General features: G+C 44.8%; 1 protein-coding gene across 4 annotated transcripts in view; it reads left to right on the forward strand.

Moving 5' to 3' along the window:
- Positions 1 to 465: 465 nt before the first annotated feature.
- The window catches only part of MFSD10 (major facilitator superfamily domain containing 10), a 38,377-nt gene continuing 24,941 nt past the window's right edge, over positions 466 to 13,901 (forward strand). Inside the window, exons 1-3 of one of the 4 annotated variants that reach the window (XM_037898191.2) lie at positions 466 to 584; positions 7,462 to 7,654; positions 11,986 to 12,082. In XM_037898191.2, coding sequence (XP_037754119.1) covers positions 7,481 to 7,654; positions 11,986 to 12,082 — 271 coding nt within the window. In that variant the 5' untranslated portion in view covers positions 466 to 584; positions 7,462 to 7,480. Of the gene's footprint in view, positions 696 to 1,578; positions 1,816 to 3,368; positions 3,914 to 7,461; positions 7,655 to 11,985; positions 12,083 to 13,901 lie in introns of those variants that run through there. The other 3 variants (XM_043544775.1, XM_037898189.2, XM_037898190.2) reach the window with 3 other exon arrangements.

Below are 13,901 nucleotides of genomic sequence, written 5' to 3' on the forward strand. Positions count from 1 at the left end.
ACAGAAGGGCTTGTGTAGATAGGAGGTTGTTATTTTAAGTACTGTGTCTTAAACACCAACACCAGCATCAGCCCCTGACCCATTTATACCAGGGCTTCCAAGATTGCTACTGGTGTTGGAGCTGAAATGGTAGACAACAAAGGGAAATGTCTGCAAACTTTCCCTAATGTAGACAAGCCTACTGCAAGAGAGAAATGTGCCTGAGCACAGAATTAGGAGTCAGAAACTTCTGTTTGTATTCTAGCTCTAATACTAACTCTATGGCCTTGAGGGTACTGTCTGCCTCAGTTTTTCCTGCTGTAAAAAGGAGATAAAATAATTATCTCACAGGGATTTTATATTATCATTGGTTTTCATATGACCTGCATTACATTTGGCATCTATAACTCACATGTTTGTACAGTTGACGTTGTATGACAACCCTAATACCCTCGGTGAGTCATATGTGAAAAATCGAAACATTTCCTTTTAGATACGGATGTAACCTCAACATTTTTAACCAAGACCTTTATAAATTCTTTGCTGGATGTTGAAATGTTTGGCCAACGTTAACCTTAGATTGAAGCTACAGTCTCAAGCTTAAGGTAGGGCAGTTTACCCGGCCGTCTCAGGGGAGGAGCAGTTAACAGGCTGGGGCAATTTGTGGGGCTGTCTCGGCTTTGGGGTCCAGTTTGTGGATGTCTTGGGTTTGGCTGGTGAGTTAACAGGCTGGGGCAATTTGTGGGGCTGTCTTGGCTTTGGGGGCCAGTTTGTGGATGTCTTGGGTTTGGCTGGTGAGTTAACAGGCTAGGGCAATTTGTGGGGCTGTCCCGGCTTTGGGGGCCAGTTTGTGGATGTCTTGGGTTTGGCTGGTGAGTTAACAGGCTGGGGCAATTTGTGGGGCTGTCCCGGCTTTGGGGGCCAGTTTGTGGATGTCTTGGGTTTGGCTGGTGAGTTAACAGGCTGGGGCAATTTGTGGGGCTGTCCTGGCTTTGGGGGCCAGTTTGTGGATGTCTTGGGTTTGGCTGGTGAGTTAACAGGCTAGGGCAATTTGTGGGGCTGTCCTGGCTTTGGGGGCCAGTTTGTGGATGTCTTGGGTTTGGCTGGTGAGTTAACAGGCTCGGGCAATTTGTGGGGCTGTCCCGGCTTTGGGGGCCAGTTTGTGGATGTCTTGGGTTTGGCTGGTGAGTTAACAGGCTGGGGCAATTTGTGGGGTGTCTCCTTTTTTTTGTTTTTTTTTGGGGGGGGCGGTTATCTGAATGAATCGGGGGCTCTAAAAAAGAGCTGCTGAGGGGGACTTGACACACTGCCAACCCGTCCCTCAGCAGAGTTCTCCTCTGAGGGCGTCTCCCTGCCCGGGGAGTGAGGCTGGGGGCCCAGTGGCACCCTTGGAAGATGTTCCCTCGGCAGGACTCAGCCCCCTCCAGCCCAGCCGCCGCCGCCGCAGCCCGGAAGAGGAAGCGCCGCGGCCGCGTGGAGCGCTCTTTGCCGAGCTGCCGCTGGTCCCCGTGCCCCGGGCGGCTCGCGGCGCCCCCTCGCTTCCCCGGCCGGCCTCGCGCGGGGAGGAAGCGGCGGGTAGGAGCGCGCCGGGGCGGGGGGGGCGGAGGGACTCGGACAGGGGAGGGCTCTGTGCCGGGTGGGTGGGGCGCGGCGCGCGCGCGCGGGGAGGATCTGTGCCGGGCACAGTGAGCAGCCTGTGGGGCTGCCTCGGATGGGGCGGGGGGCAGTTTGCCGAGGGTGTGTCCCGGATGTGGGGGTGGCTACCGCTCACACCTGGGGTCGGGGACAGTGGCGAGTACCGCAGCCTCCAGCAGCCCAAGCCAGAATAACTTCCCCGTAAGTGATGCTTCGGGCTCTGCGTCCCCCTCCCCTCGCCCCCCCGGACCCCGTGCTCCCTTCCCTCCTGTGTCTCTTTTCCCTCTGACAGGTTTCAGAGTAGCAGCGTGTTAGTCTGTGTGCGCAAAAAGAAAAGGAGGACTTGTGGCACCGTAGAGACTAACCAATTTATTTGAGCCTATATGGGCTTTATGGGCTAGCTAGCATATATGCTCAAATAAATTGGTTAGTCTCTAAGGTGCCACAAGTCCTCCTTTTCTTTTCACTCTGGGGCTCAGAGGAGGTTAAGTAGTTTGTGAAACTGGCCCCGCTGCTCTTTCTCTCTCCAGAATCAAACCCAGTCTCTTAATGAGTCACAAAAGCCTTCTCCAGACTGGCAGGCAAATCCCGAGGTGGGAAATATGGGGTTTCCTCCTCCAGCAGAAGCCCAGCAAGGCACTGAGGTGTGAGATTGAGTCTGGCCGCTAACAAATGACTGAGGCCCTAGGTGTGAGTGATGGACCGGGTCCGCTTCCAAGTCAGTTCTTTGATTGGACCCGGGAGGCTGGCGTCCCTGGCAGGGGACTGAATAGCTGTAATGAGGGCTGGAAAGGGAAGGAGGAAGCAAGCAACAAAGAGGGGAAGACAGAGGGGATTTGTGAGGAAACTGAAAGAGGGAGAGGTTCAGGTGGGCTGCACACAAACTGGTTCCAGTAAGTGCAGAGATTTCTGTCATAGCTCTTGAGGAATTGCACCTCGGACCCCTTCATGGGGGAGGCCTCTGAGATCTGAGACCTCTAGCCATCACCTTTCTTGGGGCAGCATCCCACCATCTGTTCCCTCCAGACAGGGGACTCAAGCTGCAGTTCCTCCTGCTTCACTGTGGTTCTCTCAGCAGGTCTGATTTCAGTTCAGCACCCACACTTCTGACAAGAACAGTGACCAGCCTACTCTCATAAAGCAAAGTAGTGTTTATTTAGAACAAAGGCTTTATAGAGGAAGCATATCTTAAAGAAAAGAAAAAGTTTATAGGCATGCCTAGCTTATCGGGTGTCACCCATCTTCCCCATGAAGACCCTGGCAAGTTCCAAAGTACTTCTAGTCCTGCACAGGATCTGTACCTCTTGGTCACACAGTCTCATGTCCATTTGTGGATCAAGGGTGACTGACCTCTCTCCCGGGTCAGAGTTGTTTCTTTATACAGTTTTCAGTTCTTTGTTTGCCAGGCCTCTTGAACCATTATATGCACTTTCCCCAGGGGGTAAAACTTCCACAGACTTCTTACCTGCATGAGAGATTTGCATTAATTACCCCCAGTGCTGTAACTAGGCATAGTGGCGCCGGGGGTGAGCAAGTATATTTGCGTCCTCTACCATTTTTTTTCATTTTTCCACCCAGAGGTGACACATGTATGTATGGGGCGGGGGGGGAATGCAGGGTTACGTGCCCTTCCCCCCTAGATTTTTTGGTTGCTTCGCCCCCCCCCCCCCCACAACCCAGACACGCTGGGTGGTCTGCTGAGGTGAGTCAGAGGGTGGAGGTGGTGTCCCTTCCCCCCCCCGACCAAGCCCTCAGCATGCCTCTATTTCTGCCCCATTATTTCGCTCCTGCAGTTTGGCTGCCCTGGTTATGGCTCTGATTACCCCTCAGTGATTTGAGTTCCTGCATTGAGCCAGAAATGCAATCACTAGCTAGCCCATAAAGGTACATATAACATTTATAAAAAGCTGATACAATTGTCTTTGACTATTCCATGTGTTCATATTATCTGTCACATCTCCGCATAACAGTCTTTGAATGTTCCATGCTTCTAGAGCATTGTATCCATCACTATTTCCTTGAACTAAAATATCCCCTACTATAGAATGGCCATTGCAGGAAGCAAGGTGGGCTGCCATGGCAGAGATGCAGTGTTGCTTGTATTGAATGAAGAAGGCCAGTATGGTTATGTATTATAAAGTGCAGTTTGGCTTGCTTGCTGGAGAAGAAGGTGAAGGCTTGAACAGCAACCTCTCCTGACCACTAACCAGAGAAGAATGAGAATGAAAAATTCCTGGCCCAAGTTTCAAGGCCTAAACTAATGCTCACAGTTGACTTCAACTACCCAGCTATCTTTTAGGTAAACAAATAATCAGGGCTCCTGATTTTTGGCTTTATATGATAAACATCCCTGTTTTTAAAAAAAACCCTGAAACTGGCATTTATCCAATAAACACCAGTAATGGTTACTTGTATCTAAGGGCTTGTCTTTGGAGAGTAGTATGTGGACTGCTGGGGTGTGATTTCTAAAGTGCACTAATGTGGCACATTAATTGGTCCATGATAACACTGCTGGTGTTCCCTAAAGTGTAGTAGTATTTGAAACAATGCTACATTAAAGTGCACTAGAGAACGTTACAAAGAGGTTACTCATTACGATATATATATTACTTGTTACAATATATTCAAAGAGCCATAAATCCTATGATTTTTTTCAGAGTAACAGCCGTGTTAGTCTGTATTCATAAAAAGAAAAGGAGTACTTGTGGCACCTTAGAGACTAACCAGTTTATTTGAGCATGAGCTTTCGTGTTGTTATATTTCAGATAATATGAACACATGGATGCTATGCATCCGATGAAGTGAGCTGTAGCTCACGAAAGCTCATGCTCAAATAAACTGGTTAGTCTCTAAGGTGCCACAAGTACTCCTTTTCTTTTTATGATTTTTTTGTTCATCTACACAAAACTCAAAAGTTGCTAATAAAAAACCTGGGAAAACAGAGGCCCTACAAATAATGCTAAAAGTTTATAATTAGAGTGACTTGCAATTTTTTTTAAAAAGTGTCATATACTCTTATACGTAAAGAAATAAACTGTTACATGTAGCAGTAGGTTCAGCTGCATTATGGCAACAATTGTTGTTACAATAAATGGATTGTAAGTGTCCTCTTTTGTTTACCCAAGAATGTTAGTTCTTTAATTTAGCTGCAATAATCAATAACGCAGTACTAAAGAATTGTAGAGAAAATATCTATCTGTGAACACAAATAGTTTTAAAATCTCCAGTGAGTGTTACTTGGTTTAGCACAATTTTATATCCCCAGTGGTTTGTACCTGGAATACAGATTATCTCCTTAATATAGAACTTATGCCAGACATTATTCAGTGGGCCCGATCCTGAGCAATGGAAGTCAATCGTAGTTTGGCTATTAACTGAAGGAGGATAAAGAGGTAGTTTTTCCCATTTTTACTGCTTGATTCAGTAAACACAGAATCTGAATTTAAATTTGTTGGTTTTTTTTGGGGGGGGGGGGGGGGGGGGGTTGTTGGGACCTTGGGAGGGAAGATTGTTATGTGCTGCAGTGTTTTGACAACACCATGGATAAAAATAGATTTTTTGACAACACCATGGATAAAAATAGATTTTTTTTAAAGGATATCTTAATTTAACAATTTTTCTTATTTAAATTAAATACTTTTTTCCTTTAAAAAATGAACCTGTTTTAAAATTAAATTTGAAATTGTGGCAGCCTATGGTAAGGCCTAAACATACTATAATCTATTAAACTCACTAAAAGAAAAATAATAAAATGCTACATCAATGAGGCCTCCTAAAATTTTAAAGATGTTAAAAGGGGCTGCATTTTTAACTATGTACAGAATCAAGGGGAATATCTTTAAATTTACAGAATAAGAGGAAGCCTATTTAATTTTTGAGGTCAACTCAGGCTTTATAAATGTGTCACAATGTCATTAACTGTATTAAGTGTATATGTTATTTTCAGCCTTTACAATTGAATGATGGTATTTGCATTTTCACAAATGTGAGTACTTTCCATTTCTGTTGTGCAGAAAAGCTTCTGCCTTAATAGTGTTTGATTTCAATTTAGCTAGCAGAGAGAATATTTTCTTCATTTGGATCAGTTTAGGCAAAGTTGAAAACCCTGATTGGGAATTGAAAAAGCTGGAAAGCTTGTTTTCCTCTTCTAACCTCTGAAGAAAAACCAGGTGCGAGAGGATGAGATCTATTCATTCTAATATCTTGAAGGACATGCAGTCAGATATTCAAAGGTATCTAGGTGTCTAAAGATGCCAGTAGGCACCTAGTGCTTTGGTACTCTTGAAATCCTACTTGGGACCCATCTGCATCTTTATGCATCTAAATACCTTTTAAAAATCTGGTCCATATTTACCAGAAACAATCCGTCAATTCACTAACATCAGTTAATACTATCTTTATTTAATAAATAATTTTAAATGCAAAACATGTTATGATACATTTTAATTATTTTATATTCAGCACATTTAAGGTAGTGTAATTTAACTAAGAAAGACAATTTTGAAATGTTGTTGTACATTTTTATTGATTCCCAATTTTCATCCAAATGCGGCTTGACACAAATCCCAAATAAAAAATTATTATCTAGTAAATAAGAAATGCATTAGTCACCATTTTCTAATATTAAAATATTAAAAATCTGAATAAATGTAAACATTAAGAATATGAATAAATGTAAGCGAAACTATATAATTGCTTAAATGAATGTATATAGATGCACGATATCTTTCTCATTACCAAAAAGAAGTGCCAAATTTAGTGTAAAGACTATATTTGTTTGCAAATCAACATAATTAAATGGTTATACCAACTAATGAGAAAAACTTTCTTTAGGGAAATAACTAACGTACAAATACAAAACAAGTTTAAAAACAATTATTTAAATTGATGTTTCATGCTTGCTGATTTAAAACACTTTAATTTAAAACACTCCACCTTGTTTGACAAACTGCTAACTTTTTGTACTATATCGCAGACAGACATATAGACAGACTGTAAATTCTTTAGGACATGGAGGGTCTTCTGTGTTTTTACAGTACCAAGCATAATGGGGCCCCAATCCTGGCTGGGGTCTTTAGGTCCTCCCAGAATACAAATAATAAAAATATTTTGCTGATAGTTATGCTAGCAGTACAAGAAATTAAAATAAGATCCTTGAAAAGTGTCAGCTGCCTTATAGTTATGCCCCTCCTATGGTTTTGTATAGATTTAAAGACATACTAGTAATTTCAAATCGAACTTTGTTTTACAGTGTTTCTTGAGCTGCCATTGCTGAGCATAACACCCTCCCTGACGTGATCAGTGAGTCATGCTGTTGTAGGTGTTTATACAGCACTAATCACTGTGGTATCTACTGTAGACATAAATGCTGTTAGATACCTGCCTGAGGAGACATTTCCATTCCATGGTTATACTTTAATGCTGGATTGAAAACATTTTTACAAAACAAGTCCAGAAAAATTGTTTGTATTTAAACATGAAAGAGGTATAGTTAGTGACACTATGACTTAGCATCTTTTATCCTGTTAAGACACAGCTTCATTTATCTGGGACTGATTGTACCGAATGCTTGAAGTTTTCCTTTGAACAGTGGTTCTTGCCATCATGCCCCACTTTTACCAGAACAAATGAGCTGCGTGACTAAGGACCAGGAATTGTGAGGCCGGGGGCCTGTTCTGTTTTACAAAACAGCCCCCTCCCTAGTGAACCAGGATTCTAATCTAGCAATTGCTATATGGTTGCACTGGGGGAAATGGAGTAAGAATGAGTCAGCAAGTTCTTCCCCTTTGGGTGAAATAACCTCAGTGCCTGAAATGCTTCAGAGTGAGTGCTGTTATTCTGTTTCAGAAGTGCAACGCCTGACAACATGGCCATAGAAACGGGGGAAAGTAGCTGCCCCACCAGGGGCAAGTCAGACGCTGAAGATGGCTCTGGTCGGGTGATCACCATTGTCTTCCTGGCACTCCTTATAGACCTGCTGGGATTCACTCTCATTTTGCCACTCCTTCCTTCAATCCTTGAGTATTACAGCAAGAATGATGTAAGTAAGAACTAAACTCTACCTGCTGAAAATACAGTCTGGGCACAAGGTGATCTGAAAAAAGGGGATCAGAGGGAGGGGGGATGTGTGGGGTGCCCGTTCCCCTGACACAGCTCAAAAGCTACATGCAGAATAAACCCCACCCGCAAGTCTGGGGTGTATTTAGATTGTTCTTATGGATTTGATTGGTTTGTTTTGCTCTGCCTAGTAAGACTTTCTCACCTTTGCCACTGAGTCAGGGTCAGGTGTCTATGTTTGGGGAAATCCAGAGATTACTGAGTGGCTACTTCTTGTAATTGTCCTGAATTTGCCCTCCTCCTTGCTGTTCTTTTACTAACATGTGGCTGTGGCTGCCTGGTCTCCAGCGATGAGTAACGCTGGGCTTCCTGCTGCTGTGTGGCTCAGCCAGCTGAGTGAATCTCCATGAGGCGTGAAGCCCTGGTCTCTTGGTAACAAAGTCTGCAGTCTCTACCCTGTCTCTCTTGGCTGTGTGAGTGAGGGGGGCGGAACTGTCTCTCAAGCTCTGTAAGGTAGAAGCAGCTTTACTTTGGCTTCTTAACCCAGCCTTAAGCTTAAGCCTTTACAGCACAAACCCATCGAGGTGTGGTGCTGTGCATCCATTGTTCCTCCTCCGTCTCTTGCGAGCTGTCTGGCTGACTTGCCATTTCTCTCTCGGCTATATTCTCTTCTCTTCCCCGATGTTCAAATCTATTTACATGACTACTCGATTACCAGTGCCAGCAACTAGGTTGTAATGGAAAATATTGAATTCTTTGTTGGCAGTAGGTTTTATGGGTAAGTAGATGCCTCTGATTAAAGCAATACACAGAGCTAGCTCTTCTGGTGATCTTTTTTTTGAGATAGTCCCCCCACCTCATTCTGTCATTGCCTTAAGCCCTCTTACTCTATCTCCACCACTCTAATTCCCTTTCCTGTGGCTGCCCTCTTATCCTGCGCTGTTTGGGTGGAGATGGGACGTGTGCTCCTGATCCCCAAGCACTCTCACACTTATGATCAGCAGGAGGGAGAAGTCCCCACTACTGGGTCTTCTTCAGAGCAGATTAGCAGAAAGCACATTGATGGAGCAATGAGCATCTGGATACAGCTAGCAAAATGCCAGTCAGCATGCTGCTGAGGTAGCACTGAACCCCATGATTCCATGTCAAATTTGGTACTGTTTGTGTAAACTGGGGACCCTCTTGAAGCTTTGCTTCCCCCCACCCTCACTCCAAAGGAGGGATTCATGAACCCCCAAAGCCATCTATGGCTAGACAGTCTGTACCTGTCAAAACCAACGTCTTGATTGACAGAGTCATGAAGAAACATGTCACAGATCCACAGGATCTGTGCTACACCCCAGCTTTTAAACAGTCTCTTGGAAGAACTCCTTCAGCATGGCTGACCCCAGGGAGTCCCACCTTTCCTTCAGGGGAGGTCCTGCAGTCTTACTGCCTCCTAAACTGTAGTCTCTGGACTACAGCACTCCTGCTTTATACTGAGCTCTGCCCAGTAAGTGCAATTGAAATAGACTTGTACGCTCTTCAGGGACTAATACACCCTTGCAAGTATTTGGAGTGACACCTAAGCAACATTTTCAAAACAGGATAGGCGTTACTAGTCAACTGGAACACAGCACTGGAATTCCTTAGGTTATCATGGAGAAATAAAGGTTAAAGCATAGTCCATTCTGATCAAGCCAGAGCAATTCACCAGGCCAAACTGTAGTGAACTCCATTTTCCAGCTCACTCTCTCTGATTTCCTTACTCAGTCCCAGTGGAGAGCCCACCTCCTTCAGAACCAGAAGCCCACACTTATCCTCTGTCTCTGTCCTTTGTTGTCAAGGTGAGATCTCTGCTCAGCTTCTCTGCTGAGAATGTCAATTCATGAGTCATTGGCGCTTTACTCCTGTGGGGAATTCTGCACCAAAAAAATTCTGTGCACAATATTTTAAAATTCTGCAAAATTCTGCGTATTTTATTTGTCAAAATAACACATTATAATCATGCCAGTTTCAATTATTTTGGTAATTTATTTCAAAATACCTGTCAACAAGTATGTCTGTAACAATACAGAAAACAAAAAAAAGATTCAGGAAATGTTTTTTGACAAATAGATTATTTACTAGGCATATTTTATTCATATAGAACTTTGAGTAATAATTCATTTAAACTACAATATAGAAATTGTATATTCAGAAGCAGTGCAAAGGCCTGGGAGAGCCAGGAGTAATGCAGGAGCTAAGGAAAAGGGAAATAATTGCTGCGAAGGCACCTGGGATTGAACCTGGAAGGTTGTTGGGTGTGGATGGGAGAAGTACGAAACAGTTGTTTTTTGTTTTTTTTTGTGGGGGGGGCGGGGGGGATTGTTAGGGAGTTGGGGAATCTTCCCCATGCAGACTCTGGCTGACTCCTAGCCTCTCCCAATCAGTCAGGCACATCTGCTCCTTTCCCCATATGTCTGTGTCCTTACACTCCCACTCAGCCACCCCTTGTCCCCTATCCCCATGTATCCCTGCACCCCCACTCAGCCACCCCTCCTCCTCCTGCCCCCATGTTTTCCTGCTCCCCCTTCATCCCCATGTGTCCCTGCACCCCCACTCAGCCCCCTCTCCGCCATGTGTCTCTTCACTCCCATTCAGCTATCCCTCCCCCATCCCCATGTATCCCTGTACCCCTACTCAGCCACCCCCTCCCCTGTCCCCATGTGTTTCTGAACCCCCCCATGCACCCCCATCCCCATGTGTCCCTGAACCACCTCTCAGCCACCCCACCCTCCATTCCTATGTGTCTCTGCACCGCCACTGAACAACACCCGCCCCCATGTGGCCATGCACACCCACTCCCATTCAGTCTCCACTCCAGTCTATCTAGCCCTTCTGAACCCCAGTGTATGTGACCCCGCAGCAGCCCCATGTGTCCTGCTCTCTCTGTCCTCCCCACATCCAGTGCTCTCTCACCTGGCCCCACGGGCAGGGTGCTGTCAGGAACACAGTCTCTGCTCTCTCACTATCAGATGCTGACTGCTATGGCTGGGGAGCAGTGAGCCATCTGCCTCTGTTCTGGCACCACAGCAGTCCCTGGTAGCCAAAAGGCGTAACTGCAGGTCCTCTTCAGCAGAATGTATTTTCTGTGGAGAAAAAAAAATCTGCGGGACACATGAATTCTGCACATGTGCAGTGGCACAGAATTCCCCCAGGAGTAGAGCTTGCATTGTCTCTCTGGACCCAGTGTTGATCTGGGTCAGTTTCAGTCAGTTTCTTAACAACTCTGTTCTGTTCACCCAGACAGCAAGGTGACGCACACACACCCATGTCTCTTAATCTTCCCTGAGAACAAACTTAATCCCTTTTTCCTCTATTGGGCAGCAAAGCAAATTATGGGAGAAAACGGAGGCACACAAAGCCTCATAAAAATATTACAAAAAGTTCCTACTTTGTCACAACATATTCCTCACTCAAGTAAAATATGAGGAATTTGGGCTGGGCTGGTGGCCTAGTGCTTTGAATAGTGAAGTGTAAACCTTGGGTCTCCTTCCTACTCCCAGTCTATTGGTCCCTGAGTCTAGGAGGTGGGAAGGAGACACAGAGCCTTGTGTTGTTCATCGGCATCCCTCCCGGTTAACTGAGTATCTTTAATGAGGGGCTGTGAAGCTCTTCATAGCCCCTTTCTCTTTCGTAGGAGGCTGGTGACGGAGACACATGGTTTCTAGGGTGGGTGTGCAATGTGGAGGATAAACAGGGAGAGTCTCAGGACTCTAACAGGAATGTAGAAGACCTGGCTGGGATGAGATATGAGTTTGTAACTCAAATTGCAGCTTTATTATGTATAAAATCCAGGCTTAGCAAGTGTAGGAGTTAGTGCCTAGCTTAGTAGCATTTATTCACCATCTTCTGCTCTGTGTTCCAGTCATACGTTTCCATAGGGCATGATGGGGCAAATTCTACCCCTGCTGTATGGTTGCCAAGGATTCTACCTGGAGTGGAACCAGCCTGGCTCTGCTGTGTAGGGGGGGGACTGGATGCTAGGAGCCAGCACATGGGCTTTGCATCCCATTTGTGCTTCAGAACCCAGCACTGGTCTATGGGAGTCTGTCTGTGCCACCATGGAAGAGATTTTGAGAGAGAGGAAAGGTCAAGGGCAGAGTAAATATATCTGACTACACTGATCCATCAGGCATATACCCTATACATACACCTGGGGAAGGAAGTTGTCTCAAGTGGCATTTCGGAGACAAAGCAATGCTACATTTTTGCAAATAAAGTCAAAGCCTGCAAGAGAGAGTTTGTTCCCTAAGAACCATTAACTGTATGACTTATGACTCTCTTTTGTAGGATGGTTTCTATCTATCACTTCAGCATGGCGTGGACTGGTTTGCTGCAGTGGTTGGGGTACCTCTGGAGAGGAAGTACAACACTGTCTTGTTTGGAGGTATGAATGAACCTGCAATCTAGTGTCGTTTTCATGCTCTCTTCTATGGTAATGTTTTTATTTGTAAACATATGTCACCATTATTAAATTGGGACTTAGATACCACAGTAAAAGATGCCCTAGAAGTACCCAAGAGAAGCAGATTATAAATATTTGGTAAATGGTACTGCTTATATGGAACTGATAGCTCTGACTAGTCAGGCAAGCAGTTCAATCTATTCCTCAGTCATGCTTCCTAGGCCAGGCCTGCTGTGCTTTACTACTTTAGCACTGAGTTTCCCAGGAATGGAGACAAATCAGCACGGGGTGTTGAGTGACTAGAGGCTCACCATTTTTACCTCAGCTGGCAGCCACACTCCAGTGTCTACGGAAGGGACGTGGCAGCTGTTCTGCAGAGTGCAGTACTATTTGTTGCCACCAGGGCACTTCTGTTGTGACTGGTTTCAGAGTAACAGCCGTGTTAGTCTGTATTCGCAAAAAGAAAAGGAGTACTTGTGGCACCTTAGAGACTAACCAATTTATTTGAGCATAAGCTTTCGTGAGCTACAGCTCACTTCATCGAATGCATACTCCGATGAATGCATCCGATGAAGTGAACGTAGCTCACAAAAGCTTTATGCTCAAATAAATTGGTTAATCTCTAAGGTGCCACAAGTACTCCTTTTCTGTTGTGACTGAGTCTTCTCCAGCTCCTCCATAAGTCATTGCAGGCAGCAAAGCAGTGAATCAAGGACTCTGAAAGGCTAATTCAGATTTGTTAATCGTGAGCAAGGGAAGGCAAGAGGCCTGTGTGTTGGGCCAGATGTGTAAACAACCAAGTTTACATTCTTGGCATAGGCTGTGATGTTGTGGTTTAAGCTGTACCATCTGCATTACACTACCCTTCACTAGTGCTTCACGCTTCATACATCCAAGAGACACGAGTGAACATTTCAGGATTCTGGCTGAGAAGGGGGAGCAACTGTTTTCCCCTGCCTTCCTGCTCCCTTCCCTGTATGAGACAGAGGTAGTGAGGAAGGGGCACACTTGTCGGCACAGCAATCATTTTGGGCACCAGCTGCCACAGCTGATGTTGGCAGCCATCTGTGGTGACCACTGCTTATCATTGCAAATGTAATCATCTCCTTACTGCTTCGTACTTCCATCCTGCACCTGCCTCATACCCACCTGTTGTCTCTTGTCTCATACTTGGCTTGTAAATCTCTTCAGGATAGGAACCAACTGTTTGGAATATGTTTGTACAGTGCTTAGCATAATGGAATTGAAGCTCATAGTTGCTCCTTCAATGCAAATAATAATAATTAATGTCCATCCAAATGAGAATGAACTTTGCTGCCTTCATTTGTGAGCTGAAGCTGTAAGTAGGTGTATGGCTTTTGTTTTGTTTTGTTGTTTCATTTTTTACTTTTTTGTTGTTTAGCAACCACAAAGAAATTATTCCCCCCCGAGATTCCCAAATACTTGATGTGAAATCCTGACTCCTTTAAAGTCAAGGGGAGTTTTACAGTTTTACCATTCAGTGATGTAAAATTTAACCCATGGTCTCTGTGCATTTTCAGCCTTGATAGGTTGTCTAAGTAAGACATATAAGCCAGCTCTCTCCTTTAAAGAAAAAAGCTATAACAACAAAGCATTTTCTTGGCAGTCTGTCACAAAGGAATTACAAATTAATGAGGGCACTGAGTTAGAGATGGCAAGAGAAGAGAGGAACCGAAGATCACAGGGACAGAATGTAGGTTTCAAGGAATCTCCTAAGATATGTAGACTCACTGCCATTTATGTGAGAGAGTCACGTATCCCGATATGTCTCACTGCGGCC

The sequence above is a fragment of the Chelonia mydas genome, chromosome 4 (genome assembly GCF_015237465.2).
Source record: "Chelonia mydas isolate rCheMyd1 chromosome 4, rCheMyd1.pri.v2, whole genome shotgun sequence".
Classification (NCBI taxonomy): domain Eukaryota; kingdom Metazoa; phylum Chordata; order Testudines; family Cheloniidae; genus Chelonia; species Chelonia mydas.